Source organism: Schistocerca americana, chromosome 1 (genome assembly GCF_021461395.2).
Source record: "Schistocerca americana isolate TAMUIC-IGC-003095 chromosome 1, iqSchAmer2.1, whole genome shotgun sequence".
Lineage (NCBI taxonomy): Eukaryota > Metazoa > Arthropoda > Insecta > Orthoptera > Acrididae > Schistocerca > Schistocerca americana.
Genome location: NC_060119.1, coordinates 1,066,937,214 through 1,066,955,276, shown reverse-complemented (window position 1 = coordinate 1,066,955,276; position 18,063 = coordinate 1,066,937,214). Strand labels below are relative to the sequence as shown.

Genomic DNA, 18,063 nt, shown 5'->3' with positions numbered 1-18,063 from the left:
GTGAGTGCTGTCCTTAGGTTAGTTAGGTTTAAGTAGTTCTAAGTTCTAGGGGACTGATGACCACAGCTGTAAGTCCCATAGTGCTCAGAGCCATTTGAACCATTTAGAAATACTTAAGACTTTCAGTTTTAACTTGCGCAGGATACAATGCTGCACTGAACTGCTGAGTATCAGTGAAAGCATGAGAAACTTTCAGCTTCAGCTGTAAAGCTACTTACTGATGCACTTCTCGCCGCGGAAGCCGCAAGGTGGTTCTGCGATGGGCGGTCTCCCTCCCACCCAGTCTATGGTCGCAGTCATCTGTAGATCCTGTAACACAGCAGTCGTCACGGATTAAAAAGAGCTTCAAAAAGGTGTCCATATGGAAATAAGAGTTCAATGTCGCCGGGGAACTTGTTATCTTAGATATGCATCGCATAGACGCTAAAAGTATACATTTTATACACTGAAGCGCCAAAGAAACTGGTATAGGCATGCGGATTCAAATTGTAAGTAGGCTGTTTATGTTTTCTTATTGGTAACGCCACGTAGCGCTCTATATGAAAAATCACTGGCTGTGCTGTGTGCAGTCTGTGGGTAGTTTGCATTGTTGTCTGCCATTGTAGTGTTGGGCAGCGGCAGCTGGATGTGAACAGCGCGTAGCGTTGTGCAGTTGGAGGTAGTTTGCATTGTTGTCTGCCATTGTAGTGTTGGGCAGCGGCAGCTGGATGTGAACAGTGCGTAGCGTTGCGCAGTTGGAGGTGAGCCGCCGGCAGTGATGGATGTGGGGAGAGAGATGGCGGAGTTTTGAAATTTGTAAGACTGTCATGAACTGCTATATATAATATGACTATTAAGCTGGCAGTAGTGGCGCTCGCTGTATTGTAGTAGTTCGAGTAACGAAGATTTTTGTGAGGTAAGTGATTTGTGAAACGTATAGCTTAATATTAGAAAGGGCCATTCTTTTGTAGGGATTATTGAAAGTCAGATTGCGTTGCGCTAAAAAATATTGTGTGTCAGTTAAAGCACAGTCTTGTATAATTCTTCAAAAAGGGGACGTTTCAAAATACAGAGATGTGTAAACCGGTAGAAGATAGCAGTGCGATCGGCAACGCCTATATAAGACAACACACGTCTGGCGCAGTTGTTAGATCGGTTACTGCTGCTGCAATGGCAGATTATCAAGATTTAAGTGAGTTTGAATGTGTTGTTATAGTCGGCGTACGAGCAAAGAGACACAGCATCTCCTAGGTAGCGATGAGGTGCGGATTTTCCCTCTACCATCATTTCACGAGTGTACCGTGAATATCAGGAAACCGGTAAAACATCAAATCGCCGACATCACTGCGGCCCGAAAAATATCCTACAAGAACGGGACCAACGACGAATGAAGAGACTCAACATGATAGAAGTGCAATCCTTCCACAAATTTCTGCGGATTCCAGTGCTGGGCCATCAATCAGTGTCTGCCTGCGAACCATTCAACGAAACATCATCGACATGGGTTTTTGGAGCCAGAGGCCCAGTCGTGTACGCTTTATGACTGCACAACACAAAGCTTTATTTATTTATTTATTTATTTATTTATTTAACCTGATCAGATTAGGGCCATCAGGCCCTCTCTTACATCGGACCAGTGTTTCACACATGCAGCATTTCACACATCAGAGTTACATCATGAACATAGTTTAAATGAGAAAATTAGCTTACTCTAGTGACAATATGAATAAAGAGTAGTGACTAAGACCTAATAAAGTAAATGCGGAAGTATTTTTACAACAGTTGCTATACATACAGATTATGATAAAAGCAATAATAATAACAGTAAAACAAAAAATCAAATAATAATGATGAATATGACTGAGACCAAATAAAGTAAATGCCAGCAGTATTTTTACATCAGGTGCTATACATACAGATTATGGTGAAAGCAATAATAATAACAGTAAAAAAAAATCAAATAATAATGACAAACATGAGAAAGAGTGGCAATAATAATGAAGGTTTGTGCAGATGTACATTAATATATTGATGTGTAAAGTAGATGTTTACTAGTATAGCGAGTTTTGGGTAAGGGAGGTTTAAGGAGGGGGAGAGAGGGAAGTAATGAGGTGAAGTGCACTCATGTACAGAGGAAGGCATTACTGTTGCTTAAGTAGATACGTCATTAACTGTTTTTTGAAGCCGGTCATGTTTTTAAGTTCTCTAACATAACGAGGGAGGTTATTCCAGAGTCGGGTTCCCGCTACTGTAAAGGACTTGGAGAAGGTGACTGAGCGATGCAGTGGAACGGAGAGGATTTTATTATGATGGGAACGTGTGTTTCTGTCATGTTGTTCCGACATGAGTGTTAGGGAAGAGGAGAGATATGAGGGACAGTGTACATTTATAAGGCAATAGATGAGACAGAGTGTATGGAAATCTCTGCGTTTGTCTGCACGCAGCCAGGACAATTTTGCATATGCTGGTGAAATGTGATCAAAAAGTCGAACGTCACAGATATATCGGACGCAGGCATTCGTGACCAGTTCTAGACGTCGGGAATTTTCCTGAGAGAGGCCTTGTAGGATAATATCGCTGTAGTCAATGATTGGGAGTATAAGCGTTTGTACTAATTTCTTTTTCAGATCGAAAGGGAAGAGTTTTTTATATTTTTGTAGGACATGAAGGGATGCTGATGCTTTTTTGCACACTGCAGTTACGTGCTCTGTCCAATTTAGATTTTCATCAATTATTACTCCCAAACTCTTTGCTGATGGCGAGAAGTTAATATTTGTTCCATTTAGGATAAGAGGTGGTACGGATTCCCGATGTTTTGGGCTAATGAGCTTAGAGTGACCAACAAGTACCGCTTGGGTTTTAGATGGGTTTAGTTTTAGACCTATGTCCTGTGCCCAGTTTGACAGCGCATCGAGGTCAGTATTGAAATTTTCAATAGCTTTCTTGAGATTGCTTGGTTTCGCACTTAGATACAACTGAAGGTCATCAGCATACATATGGTATTTGCAATAGGTCAGGACCGATGACACATCATTGACATAAAGAGAGAAGAGTATAGGACCTAATACTGAGCCTTGGGGAACGCCTGACACTACCTGCCGCCATTGTGATTTTATATCCCCAGACAGGACGCGTTGCTGACGAGACATCATGTATGAGCGAAACCATTGCATTGCGCTTTGTGAGAAATTTAGACCGCTAAGTTTGGCTAGTAAGATGTCGAAGTCGACAGTATCAAATGCTTTGCTGAAATCTAAGAAGCAAATAATAGTCGCTTCTTGTCTGTCCATGGCAAGTTTCAGGTCATCTGTCACCTTTATCAGAGCGGATGTTGTGCTTCGATGTTTACGGAAACCTGATTGGTATTCGTCTAGTAGGTTGTTAGTAGTTAGGTAGTTGGTGAGCTGGTCATGAACTATACGCCTCGCCTTGGCCCGTGAACACCGTCATTGGACTGTTGATGACTGGAAATCACGTTGCCTGGTCGGACGAGCCTCGTTTAAAATTTTATCGAGCGGATGGACGTATACGAGTGTGGAGACTACTTTATGAATCCATGGGCCCTACATGGCAGCAAGGGACTGTTCAAGATGGGTCGTGTGCAGTTGGAGTGATATGGGACCCCTGATACGTCTAGATACGACTCTGACAGGTGACACGAACGCAAGCATCCTGTCTGCTCACCTGCATTCATTCATGGGCACTGTGCATTCCGATGGGCTCGGGCAATTACAGCATGACAATCCGACAACCCCTACGTCCATAATTACTACAGTGTGGCCCCAGGAACACTCCTCTGAGTTTAAACACTTCCGCTGGCCAGCCAAACTCGCCAGACATGAACATTATTGAGCATATCTGGGATGCCTTGCAACGTGCTGTTCAGAACAGATTTCCTCCTCCTCTTACTCTTAACGATTTACGGACAGACCTGCGGGATTCACGGTGTCATTTCCCTCCAGCACTACTTCAGACATTAGAAGAGTCCATGCCACGTCGTGCTGCAGCACTTCTGTGTGCTCACGGGGGCCCTACGCAATATTAGGCAGGTGTACCAGTTTCTTTGGCTCTTCAGTGTACCAAGGTTAATACCGTCTTTTGCGACTGGAATAGCAGTCTTATTTAGACCACATGCCTTTCGCTTTATTTGTCAGTTTCTTCAGTAGTCCGTGTAGCAAAATGTTTATACTTACAATTTTGTCTACTGCGATCGTAAAAAGTTCTCATGCTGTAAGTTCCTACTACACTCCGCAGTAGAATTAAATAGTCACTTTTTCGCCTTCGACATGTCACACGATGGAGAGGTCGTCTGAGTAGCTCTTATCTACATTTAACCCCTTAGTTTTACAGCTCTACGATGGAGATGAGAACCACGACATCCAGCGTTAAAATCTCGCGGTATTCTTATGAATGACAGAGGAAAATGTTTCAGACACACCGCCGCTGAGAGACTACAGCAAAAGGCCTCAGGGGTGTCATAATATGGAGCCAATGAAACTACCACTTTCCTTGGGACGTTGATTCTCAGATATTTCGCTGTCGAATACGACAGTCTGCAGGGCAATGAACACCGGGAAGAGGGTGGTGGTTTTCTTGCGGGAGGTGTTCTGTAGATATTGATTAGCTGATGCGGTAATTCCACGCTCTTTTATGTTGTTTATCCTTGGTCAAAGTGCCAAGAAAAGAGAGAAAAGTAATAATGAGTAATTATAATACTGATGGCACAGTGCTGGAATAAAGTATTAACGTTGTATGTGAACATGAATCTTCTGAGGACTGACAGAAAAGATAAATGAATTTAATAAATAACTTATAAATTTCAGGAAGGAATCTTAGGTACAAGGAGAGAGATTAGTTAACACTATAGATCATTTTGGGGGAATATGACACTGTAATTCTGTCAGAGACAGCAAAGGACCTGGAAGAGCAGCTGAACTGAATGGACAGTGCCTTGAAAGGAGGATATAAGATGAACATCAACAAAAGCAAAACGAGGATAATGGAATGTAGTCGAATTAAATCAGGTGATGCTGAGGGTATTAGATTAGGGAATGAGACGCTTAAAGTAGTAAATGAGCTTTGCCATTTGGGAAGCAAAATAACTGTTGATGGTCGAAGTAGAGAGGATATAAAATGTAGACTGGCAATGGCAAGGAAAGCGTTTCTGAGGAAGAGAAATTTGTTAACATCGAGTATAGATTTGTCAGGAAGTTGTTTTTGAAAGTATTTGTATGGAGTGTGGCCGTGTATGGAAGTGAAACGTGGATGATAAACTGTTTGGACAAGAGGAGAATAGAAGCTTTCGAAATGTGGTGCTACAGAAGAATGCTGAAGATTAGATGGATAGATCACATAACTAATGAGGAGGTATTGAGTAGAATTACGGAGAAGAGAGATTTGTGGCACACCTTGAGGAGAAGACGGGATCGGTTGGTAGGACATGTTCTGAGACATCAAGGGATCATCAATTTAGTATTGGAGGGCAGCGTGGAGGGTAAAAATCGTAGAGGGAGACCACGAGACGAATACACTAAACAGATTCAGAAGAATGTAGGTTGCAGTAGGTACTGGGAGATGAAGAAGCTTGCACAGAATAGAGTAGCATGGAGAGCTGCATCAAACCAGTCTTTGGACTGAAGACCACTACAACAATATACCCACATCCAAACGTAAATTGTAGAATTTAGGTATTCTCATCCTAAATTAAATGTATGACCTAAGGTTGAAGCATTCTATAAAATGAGAAATCTTAAATGAAGAAGAACTGGCAGTGGACTCTCTGGCTGAATTCATTGTTGCTTTAAAATTTTCATTATATCCGAGAATTTCCCAGTCTGAAAAAAATTAAAGGGGAGAATGTGTAAGGTTTTGTAACAAACTGGTAGTCAGTAAACTGTAATGTTACAAGCCCTACTGTTGAGTAGAATGTTAAGAACTGGTACCGTCTTGGTCGTGATTTAAGGTGTCACAGTCCATTGGGAGGGAGCGTCTGCACTTTTTATCGGCTGAGCGAAGCGCAACCACGCAAGGCAGGATGATTCTCCTGGCCTATGACTGGTCAAAGCTCTCGAAGCAGAAGCTCCATTGTCGTCGCTTGTAGTTGGGTGGTGTCGGCAGCCGAGTGCAGTCGGAAAGCTCGTGATGTTGGCAGATATCTACTCACTGCTCAGAACGTTTATTATTAATAGTCCTTGTAAATACGTGTTATTGAACATTAACTGCATTATTAGGAGTTGAGTTCTGTGGCTGAAGTTAGTGGTTGGTAGTGCGAAGTCAAGGAATAGGAAACTTGTTATGTTTGTTAATTACTCTGAGATTAATTCATGAAGGTATTAATAGCATTACGAGGCTATAAACTATCATGAACATATTTATTTATAAGTGTTGCGAAGAACGTTCAATTTAGTAATGCACCACTATTTTTTTCTTGGCCAATTTCGGTTGAAAAAAACATGGAATTTTTTGTGGAACATCGCGAAGTATTATTTTTCTTGGCCAATTTCGGTTGAAAAACCATGGAATTTTTGTGGAACATCGCGAAGTATTATTTTTCTTCAGACCCTATGGTTTCATGAAGTTCCGATAGCCGGCGGCGCTACAGGAAGCCTTCAGATCAGCGTCTGTAACGTAGCTGGGTCCTAAGCGGAAGCTGTCATTCAGTTTCTTTTGGCGGAAAACCAAAGTATTGCAGATATTCATAGTCGCTTGTAGAATGCATACGGAGACCTGGCAGTTTGAACATATGCACTGTGAGTCGTTGGGCGAGGTGTCTGTCATCATCGCAACAATATCGCGCAAACCTGTGCGATCTCCAGCGTGACACGTGTGACTCGCGCATTGTTGGAACGTGCCTACAATCTCATTCGAGATGGTCGGCGGATCACAGTGTCATCTCGCTTCTCAACTGGACGTCTCTGCTGGTAATGCTGACATACTAGTCCACCTGTTGGGGTACTCAAAGGTGTGTGTGTTAATCATGCACCTACAGCTCAGAACTCGCACCTTCCGACTCCCATCTGTTTGGCTCAATGAAGGGTGCACTCAACGGGAACCAGTTCGTGGATGATGGAGAGGTTATTGATGCAAGATGACGGCCCTGATGTTGACCAGTAGAGTGATACCATGCGGGCATAATGACCCTCTCAGTCAGGCGGCGTAATGCCGTCGCTCTAAACGGAGATTATACCGAAAAACAGCATTAAGCCAAAAGAATGGGGAATAGTGTGGTGTATTGGAATTCTGAATAAAACCATCCTGCTTTCAGAAAAAAAATGTGTTGCTCTACTTTTTATTGAACGCCCCTCCTGAATATTGATTTAAGTAGTTGGTTTGTTGTGTAATTTTTCGTTTGTAAAGTTAACAGTGCTTTGGGTAGATGTGTATCTTTAAATAAACGATAGGCGCCACTTAAAACAAAATAAGTAGACCTGTTTTGTCCTAAGTAACAAAAATTGCAGCACCACCTCCTAAACGGAGGAACAACCGAGCGTGATCTTCTACGGCGAAGGGGACATTCAACTTTCATTTTCTACTCTAACTCTCCACGACAGCGCCTGATTTTATTCTAATACATATTATTAACCTTGTTATGTTTTGATTGATATTTACCCTGTAACATCTAATCAATGCTCTAGACGTTCAGCCAATGAGTATTAAACATGAAATTTAAAATCCCCAGTAGTGAAGTAGAATCCTGCAGTATAGTTTAGGAAGATTGGAATGTAATGTGGAGACTCACCGGGAGAGCCCGCCGCCCGCTGACGGACCTGGTGAATACGCCCACCGGGTACATGCCGTACTCGCCGGGCTCCCTGTGGTGGCGCTGGCGGGCCAGCAGCGTGTAGTTGCCCTCCGCGTCGCCGTTCTCGTCCATATACACCATGTACCTGCACACACCGGCGTCATTGAAGACCTGGTAAAATTACTTACCATTACATACTGCAATAAATTACACAATAGAAACTCCATGAATGTTATTCCCTGATCTCAGGCATACGTCCAACTTTCGTGTCCCATCTCCTATTCAGTGTGTTGCACGTATTTCTTTCCTTGCAATTCTGCGGGGGATCTCGCCTTTCCTGAACTCGTCAGTCCACTTTATCAACATCTTTCTGTAGCACCTCATCCCAAAGACACTTCCTTACAATGCTATATTCCAGACTTACAAATCACAAATTTCTTCCTTGAATTAAGACATATTTCTGCTGCCAGTAGTTTTCTTTTGACTAGAAATTGTATGTTTTGCTGTCATAACAGGCTTTTTAATGCCTCCTAGCTCCACTAACGTACCTGGAATGTTATAGGTTGGCATTGGTTTGAGTTGTCACAGCTATACAAGAAGCAATTGATGTCACGCTAATTTTAAAATTAGGCCTACCCACGGTATTTGAGTTTTTTATGATCGACGTAAGCCCCATCTGTCACACAAATACTCGTATTAAAAAGTATGCACTGTAAATAAGTACACTGCAGGCCATTAAAATCGCTACATCACGAAGATGACGTGCTACACACGCGAAATTTAACCGACAGGTAGAAGATGCTGTGATATGCAAATGATTAGCTTTTCAGATCATTCACACAAGGTTGGCGCCGGTGGCGATACCTACAACGTGCTGCCATGAGGAAAGTTTCCAACCGATTTCTCATACACAAACAGTAGTTGACTAGCGTTGCCTGGTGAAACGTTGTTGTGATGCCTCGTGTAAGGACGAGATACACGTACCATCACGTTTCCGACTTTGATAAAGGTTGGATTGTAGAATATCCCGATTGCGGTTTATCGTAAGGCGACGTTGCTGCTCGCGTTGGTCGAGATCTAATGACTGTTAGCAGAAATTGGAATCGGTGGGTTCACGAGGGTAATACGGAAAGACGTGCTGGGTCCAAACGGCCTCGTATCACTAGCAGTCGAGATGACAGGGATCTTATCCGCATGGCTGTAACGGATCGTGCAGCCAAGCCTAGATCCCTGAGTTAACAGATAGGGACGTTTGCAAGAGAACAACCATCTACACGAACAGTTCGACGACGTTTGCAGCTGCACGGACTATCAGCTCGGTGACCACAGCTGCAGTTACCCTTGACTCTGCATCACAGATAAGAGCGCCTGCGATAGTGCACTCAACGACGAACCTCGGTGCACGAATGGCAAAACGTCATTTTTTCGGATGAATCCAGGTTTTGTTTACAGCATCATGATGGTCGCATCCGTGTTTGGCGACATCACGGTGAACGCACATTGGAAGCGTGTATTCGTCATCGTCATATTGGCGTATCACCCGGCGTGATGGTATGGGGTGCCATTGGTTACACGTCTCGGTCACCTCTCGTTCGCATTGACGGTACTTTGAACAGTGGACGTTACATTTCAGATGTGTTACGACCCGTGGCTCTACCCTTCATTCCATCACTGCGAAACCCTACATTTCAGCAGGATAATGCACGACCGCACGTTACAGGTCCTGTACCGGCCTTTCTGGATACAGAAAATGTTCGACTGCTCCTCTGGCCAGCACGTTCTCCAGATCTCTCACCAATTGAAAACGTCTGGTCAATGGTGGCCGAGCAACTGGCTCGTCACAATACGCCAGTCACTACTCATGATGAACTGTGGAATCGTGTGGAAGCTGCATGGGCAGCTGAACCTGTACTCGCCATCCAAGCTCTGTTTGACTCAATGCCCAGGCGTATCAAGGCCGTTATCACGGCCAGAGGTGGTTGTTCTGGGTACTGATTCTCAGGATCTATTCACCCAAATTGCATGAAAATGTAATCACATATCAGTTCTAGTATAGTATATTTGTCCACTGAATACCCGTTTATGATCTGCATTTCTTCTTGGTGTAGCAATTTTAATGGCCAGTAGTGTATAAACGATCCTGGTAGGGCTGATTATGCTGTTTACTCTGAGGCATCGTCATATCAACAGTTACTCTGATAATGTCAACTACGTAAATTATGCCTATGGTTACTCTCTCTACTAATTGCAGCTGCCTAGACTGAACTGGATAAAGTCGCCCCATAAGGGAAATTTGCTACTTTAATTCCTTTACTTTTCTGTAAGCTCTTATTTGATTTACTAGATCAAATATCCTGACTGAATCTGATAATATTTCTTATAACACACAACAGAAAAGGCGTAGCTCATTTGACTTATGCGAGATATAAGTCAGAGTAAAGCTTTTATTTTCTTCCATGTAAGGTACGCAAACTAAAGCATACATCCACTCTTTTTGCCAATTAAGCTATAAATAGAACTTTGCATAATGTTACAAACAACACACAGTGCATCAGGTCGTTAATAAACATCTCAGCTGTGAACCATGAACAAATAATGCATAATATTTTACAAAAATTATTCATTCAGAACTGTAAATATTATGTATCAAAAGTTTCGCTAAATCTTAATGTGTAACAACAATTTTTCAGAGAGAAAATTAAAAATAACCCACTGAAGATAGCACAAAAAGTGCTGAAACATATGTGAGTGAAACAAAACAGAAAAAAGGTGTCTCGCAGAAGGCGGAATTCCTCGTCCTACTTTCGTAGCAAGCACGGACATAACAAGAAGAACTGCAACACCACAAGATGAAGACCTATCCTGTTATTAACAAACTGAATACCTTTCATATTCCGGATAGATCTATTCTTTTATTAGACCATCTCCTGCTTCCCCCCTCTGTCTTCATCCCCTCCTTCAACTCCTCTCTATTCACCTCCTCTACCCCACTGTCTGTCAGTCTGCTCCTGCCCCTCTCTCTGTGTACCTCCTCTTCCCTCTTATATTTGTCAGTCTGCTCCCCATATTACTGTTCATCACTTCACCCTCCCCTTTCTTTTCTGTGCCCGACCCTTAACTCTTTCCACTCTCTGTCCACCTCCCCCTCTTCCCTTCCTCTGCCCACCTTCTTCTCTACCGTCTCTCCACCCATTTACCCCTCCTTTTATCTGTGCTTATATCCTCCTTCCCCTCGTTGTCTGTCCATCTCCTCCCACCCCGATCTCTTTCCATGTTATCACGCTCATCCCTATAGGAGGCTAGTGGTTCTTAACCCTCACAGCATTTCTTTCCATCTTGCAAGTTATATGATTTGTAAATAATTACTATTAAAAACAGTCTTTATCACGATTTATTTAACAAGGTGACCTGTTTCGACCACTACTGTGGTCATCTTCAGACCTACAAGATGTATACAAAGCACTAATTAGAGGGCTACATGCATTAATGAAAATACATAGAGTTATACGGCTATAAAGCTATGAAACGTTGAATTACCATTGAGTAGGAACCCCTTTCTGTTGGAGAATCACAACTGGAGAAACCAGTGCACGTCTTACTTTAAATAATGGAGGCTCCACCCACTTCTGACTGCATGATGTCATTATTAACCAATGAGTTATAAGTCGAATTACAATTTAAAATTTCTTAGTTAAAAGAACTTTATCAGGAATTAGAAATAAATATACACTAAACTTAGCTTATTAAACAGCTATTGTCAATTAAAAAGCGTTAAAAATATTTAAATATGTAGAAAAATGAACTTCGGTTTGGCAGTACATGGGTTGCCCCTTCGTGGCCTGTCAGTGAAGCATTTGGAACCACTGGTTGCTATGGTGAAGTTAGACGCCTTTGCAAAGATGAAGAAGCAAGCTTTTTCCACTGAAGTTGTTGTAGAGTCGATAGTTGAACTAGTGGTTGCCATGGTGAGGACAAACGCCGATGCAAAGATGTGGTAGCAGGCTTCTTTCCAACGAAGTTGTTGCGAAGTGGAATGGAAAAGACTGTGGCGTCAGACGATGTATTATTGAGCAGCAACTTGTCTTTATTGAAACGAAAAGAGTAAGCTACAATAATCTGTAGCTGATATATATACTAACTAAGAAATTTTAAATTGTAATTCGACTTATAACTCATTGGTTAATAATGACATCATGCAGTCAGAAGTGGGTGGAGCCTCCATTATTTAAAGTAAGACGTGCACTGGTTTCTCCAGTTGTGATTCTCCAACAGAAAGGGGTTCCTACTCAATGGTAATTCAACGTTTCATAGCTTCATAGCCGTATAACTCTATGTATTTTCATTAATGCATGTAGCTCTCTAATTAGTGCTTTGTATACATCTTGTAGGTCTGAAGATGACCACAGTAGTAGTCGAAACCGGTCACCTTGTTAAATAAATCGTGATCAAGATTGTTTTTAATAGTAATTATTTACAAGACATTGATCACTGCTGTTCCCGTAATGCATTCAAGAGTAATAATATGATTTGGTTGAAATCATTCCAGGGGCTTAGGATGAGCATTTCACCCGTGGCTGTGCTGCATACGCACGTGTCAAATACATTTCACATATATTAACATACTTCACAACTATTTGTATATATATTTCAGCAGTTTAATTTTGAAGCACCTCAGTGTTTACTACGACGCATCTCCTGACCACTTACTGTAAAATGATATAATTTTGCAGGTCCATTCATTGTTAGTGTTGCTATTGTCTGCGAAATGTGTTGCGAATACACATGGTAGCAAAGATGTCATAAATTGAAACGTCATACATGATGACTCAATTTTTCACGCATTTCTTTTTTTGACCTCATACCTCCTGAAGTATGAGTCGTACAATGATATTTTTTTGCAGGTACATCCAGAGGCAAATGCAGGTATTATCTGCGCAAAGCGTTGCAAATAGTTAGTAGCAACGAAGTAATAAATTTAAGCGGTCTTGCACTCTGTGGTAGTTTTCCACGCATTCAGTTTTTATGACGTAGTATTTCCTAAACTAAGAGTGATGCACTTTTCCTGGTAAATTCAGTCCTATATGTGAATACTGTCTGTGAAAGTGTCGCGAGTACATTAAGTAGTAAAGAAGTAATAAATTAAAACGACATGCATCATGCGGCAGTTTTACTGCATGACAACTAAAGACTTGTAAGTGATAAACTTCCTCCATTTCATGATTTTGTAGGGATCGTGAGCGGCAAAAAGTTTCGTAAAGGTTTGAAATTGTGAGTAAAGTTTGTTTAAAGTCTCCAAGCCCTCATATTCTCAAATACTGGGCCACTGAATTATGAGTATTGGCGCGTCGTGGGCTACACTGCTTTTTCACCCCCAACGCCGCACGTTTGATAAGATTGCGGTTCTTACTCACACAGTGATTCTTTCCAGACAGTAAGTGGTATGTGTCACAAGTTTGGTTGAAATCAGTACAGTTGTTTAGGAGGAGTTGTGGAATATACATACATACAAACAAATGTACATCCATTTTTATGATTTATATGGATGCAGTAAGAATTAGATGGGATGGTAGCATATAAAACCTCTGTTTCTTTGAAATATTCTATTCAAGTGATTTATTTGTCATGCATGGTACACCTGACTAAAGATACACAAAGAAAATACTCAATAACATAAGGTAGCTACATGACCCCCACTTTAAATGAAAAAAATGGACATAAATTTATCGATGTATCAACACTGAATATTAATCTTTTATATACAATACGTATTATCGCACAGGAGAGTGTGGTTGGGAAGGCAAGGAGATACACACTAAAGAACGTCGGATTTAGAATACAGAAACGTAATCACACAATTCATGGGTTGTATCATAGTCTTGAAAATAGCTATGCAACCTAAATGGTGCAACAGTGAAAACGACATAATAAATGGACATTCTAGTCCAAGTATAACATATTTTGGGCAGATTGTTACTTTAAAAAATTTTGCGTGCCGCCTCAAACTGGTTTGGTCCAACAAGAATCACGCAACATATCACATTCGCGCAAACACATATTAGTAAATTCCATGCCAATAAGAGGGACTCACCTACAGTTGTCCGTCCTTCTTACTGCATCGCAAATTTAGCAGCAATTAGGATGGTACACGACATTGTTGAAGATAGTGTTACCTGTAAGTACAGGGCTATTACAAATGATTGAAGTGATTTTATAAATTCTCTATAGCTCCATTCATTGACATATGGTCACGACACACTACAGATACGTAGAAAAACTCATAAAGTCCTGTTCGGCTGAAGCCGCACTTCAGGTTTCTGCTGCCAGAGCGCTCGAGAGCGCAGTGAGACAAAATGGCGACAGGAGCCGAGAAAGCGTATGTCGTGCTTGAAATGCACTCACATCAGTCAGTCATAACAGTGCAACGACACTTCAGGACGAAGTTCAACAAAGATCCACAAACTGCTAACTCCATTCGGCGATGGTATGCGCAGTTTAAAGCTTCTGGATGCCTCTGTAAGGGGAAATCAACGGGTCGGCCTGCAGTGAGCGAAGAAACAGCTGAACGCGTGCGGGCAAGTTTCACGCGTAGCCCGCGGAAGTCGACGGATAAAGCAAGCAGGGAGCTAAACGTACCACAGCCGACGGTTTGGAAAATCTTACGGAAAAGGCTAAAGCAGAAGCCTCACCGTTTACAATTGCTACAAGCCCTGACACCCGATGACAAAGTCAAACGCTTTGAATTTTCGGCGCGGTTGCAACAGCTCCTGGAAGAGGATGCGTTCAGTGCAAAACTTGTTTTCAGTGATGAAGCAACATTTTTTCTTAATGGTGAAGTGAACGGACACAATGTGCGAATCTGGGCGGTAGAGAATCCTCACGCATTCGTGCAGTAAATTCGCAATTCACCAAAGTTAACGTGTTTTGTGCAATCTCACGATTTAAAGTTTACGGCCCCTTTTTCTTCTGCGAAAAAAACGTTACAGGACACGTGTATCTGGACATGCTGGAAAATTGGCTCATGCCACAACTGGAGACCGACAGCGCCGACTTCATCTTTCAACAGGATGGTGCTCCACAGCACTTCCATCATGATGTTCGGCATTTCTTAAACAGGAGATTGGAAAACCGATGGATCGGTCGTGGTGGAGATCATGATCAGCAATTCATGTCATGGCCTCCACGCTCTCCCGACTTAACCCTATGCGATTTCTTTCTGTGGGGTTATGTGAAAGATTCAGTGTTTAAACCTCCTCTACCAAGAAACGTGCCAGAACTGCGAGCTCGCATCAACGATGCTTTCGAACTCATTGATGGGGACATGCTTCGCCGGGTGTTGGAGGAACTTGATTATCGGCTTGATGTCTGCCGAATCACTAAAGGGGCACATACCGAACATTTGTGAATGCCTAAAAAAACTTTTTGAGTTTTTGTATGTGCGTGCAAAGCATTGTGAAAATATCTCAAACAATAAAGTTATTGTAGAGCTGTGAAATCGCTTCAATCATTTGTAATAACCCCGTACTCTCCGCCACGCACAGTGTGGAGGATTCTGGAGTATGGTTGAACATGTAACCGTTGTATTGGCATATAGTACTCGAAATACTGGTCAGGTCAACTTGTCCAATGTAACTGTGTTGAGTGCACCTGAATAGTTCATCCAGTACCTTTGTTAAGAGCAGTACGTTGCCTAGGTGACTACACAGCGAACGAATGTATGTCCGCCTGGCAACCTCTGTATTGAACGGAAAGCATTGTATCTTTCCATTTGATACAATAAACGACTTTGGTATTAAATACCTTCTGATTTTTCACTCGAGTGGAAATAAGTGGAAGGCAGTGAGTCCTCACACATTACACACTCACAACTTTAGTGTAGGAATGCAGTAACCAAAGGCGTAAAAGTGAACGGTTTTGTACACAGCCCATTACACTCACGGTAAACTTTCGCAGGAGAACAACTGAGAGACTGTTTCGTTTCAGAAATACTGACCCTGTCACCCATGGTTAGATAGTTGTTGTTGTTGTGTTTTTGAATTGGTATAAAACCTAACTTTTCGTATTACTGCTTTTTTTTGTAAAAGATTTGTTGATGACATGTCACTCCATTTACATATATACTTCGCGACAGTGCTTCACTCCATATACCTTGAGATCTATGCCTTGTGCGCTCATGCGTAACTTGTAACAGATGATCGCATTAATGTGACTTGATAGTGAATGAGGTAAATATAAAGTGATCACTTGGTATAATAGAACTTGAGGTCAGTATTCAGAATTTGTTCTTTACAGCTGTTTTACTTACGCCATTTGTACTGACCAATAACGTCTTTCGTAGGTTTTTACTTTAAGGAGATGGCTTCTGGTGTACCTTGTGAAACTGAGCGTTTATGACAGTCTTCATCATCATAATTATGCGAGTGATATTTTAGTACGGAAGCATTTTTTGAATTTGTTAGTTGACATAGTGTTAGATCTTCCCAAACACCAAACATCATTCGTCTCTTGCTTGACATCCAAAACATACCAAAGATCCTCTGCGCCCTACATTTTGTACAAAATATATTCAGCTCATTTCCTTTTCATTCGCTGAAATCACGCTCCAGCCCTGTTACTGTCTGTAACACGTTCTGGCAGCTCCATCTCAGTGGTCTGAATTGTTCGGCATTGAAAAATGAATGTTTTTGTTCCATTTCCTACCGACTGCAACGAAATTGCTTTATGGAACTACACCTGGCTCTCAGGACCAGTTTTTTTCTGCGGGTGCCAGACATCTGCAGTACCGAAATAACTTACGATCACGTCTCTGCCTTTTAGATGTTCATAGGATTCGAGAAAATCTCCGTATTTCCGTAGCCACCACATGAGCCCAGCTTTATGCTTACGGTTTCGTTTACCTATGTTGCTTACCTACTGAACATAATTAAGTGATTTTGTTACTTCTTGAAAAATATACTATTAATTTTGGAAGATGCTGCTTGAACGACACTTTCAATTGCTTAATAGTTTTGCTTTCAATAACTCGCGGTCTTTGCAAAAGGCGTTCTGTAACCAGTACCGATATGCAGTATGGGTTCTTAGATTTGCATCTCTTTAAGACGGTGCTGTGGTATTATTTGCCCCTGGGGACTTCCGGGGCTTAGGCAATGAGATAGCTCGGGGCTAGTTCGGTCATGCTCGTGTGTAGTTTGAAACACACTTGTTTCTTGAAGGAGCGCCTGAGGTAGATGCAGCTCTGTGGCGGCAGCGGCAGTCACCAGTTTTGGTGAAAGTGTTCTACACTCCTAGTCATTAAAATTGCTACACCAAGAAGAAATGCAGATGATAAACGGGTATTCATTGGACAAATATATTATACTAGAACTGACATGTGATTACATTTTCACGCAATTTGGGTGAAATCAGTACCCAGAACGACCACCTCTGGCCATAATAACGGCCTTGATACGCCTGGGCTTCAAACAGAGCTTGTGTGGCGTGTACAGGTACAGCTGCCCATGCAACTTCAACACGATAACACAGTTCATCAAGAGTAGTGGCTGGCGTATTGTGACGAGCCAGTTGCTCGGCCACCATTGACCAGACGTTTTCAATGGGTGAGAGATCTGGAGAATGTGCTGGCCAGGGCAGCAATCGAACATTTTCCGTATCAAGAAAGGCCCGTACAGGATCTGCAACATGTGGTCGTGCATTATCCTGCTGAAATGTAGGGTTTCGCAGGGATCGAATGAAGGGTAGAGCTACGGGTCGTAACACATCTGAAATGTAACGTCCAGTGTTCAAAGTGCCGTCAATGCGAACAAGAGGTGCCCGACACCTGTAACCAATGGCATCCCATACCATAACGCCGGGTGATACGCCAGCATGGCGATGACGAATACACACTTCCAATGTGCGTTCACCGCGATGTCGCCAAACACGGATGCGACCATGATGACGCTGTAAACAGAACCTGGATTCATCTGAAAAAGTGACGTTTTGCCATTCGTGCAGCCAGGTTCGCCATTGAGTACACCATCGTAGGCGCTCCTGTCTGTGATGCAGCGTCAACGGTAACCGCAGCCCTGGTCTCCGAGCTGATAGTCTATGCTGCTGCAAAGGTCGTCGAACTGTTCGTGCAGATGGTTTTTATCTTGCAAACGTCCCCATCTGTTGACTCAGGGATCGAGACGTGGCTGCACGATCCGTTACAGCCATGCGGATAAGATGCCTGTCATCTCGACTGCTAGTGATACGAGGCCGTTGGGATCCAGCACGGCGTTCCGTGTTACCCTCCTGAACCCACAGATTCCATATTCTGCTAACAGTCATTGGATCTCGACCAACGCGAAAAGCAATGTCGCGAT

The 18,063-nt window shown here is 42.4% G+C and overlaps 1 protein-coding gene across 1 annotated transcript in view; it reads right to left on the bottom strand.

The window, feature by feature from the left end:
• LOC124549794 (guanylate cyclase 32E) overlaps positions 1 to 18,063 on the bottom strand; it is an 828,442-nt gene that overhangs the window by 276,044 nt on the left and 534,335 nt on the right. Inside the window, exons 9-10 of the mRNA XM_047125268.1 lie at positions 7,718 to 7,865; positions 219 to 309 (exon numbers count right to left, since the gene is read on the bottom strand). Coding sequence (XP_046981224.1) covers positions 219 to 309; positions 7,718 to 7,865 — 239 coding nt within the window. The remainder of the gene's footprint in view (positions 1 to 218; positions 310 to 7,717; positions 7,866 to 18,063) is intronic.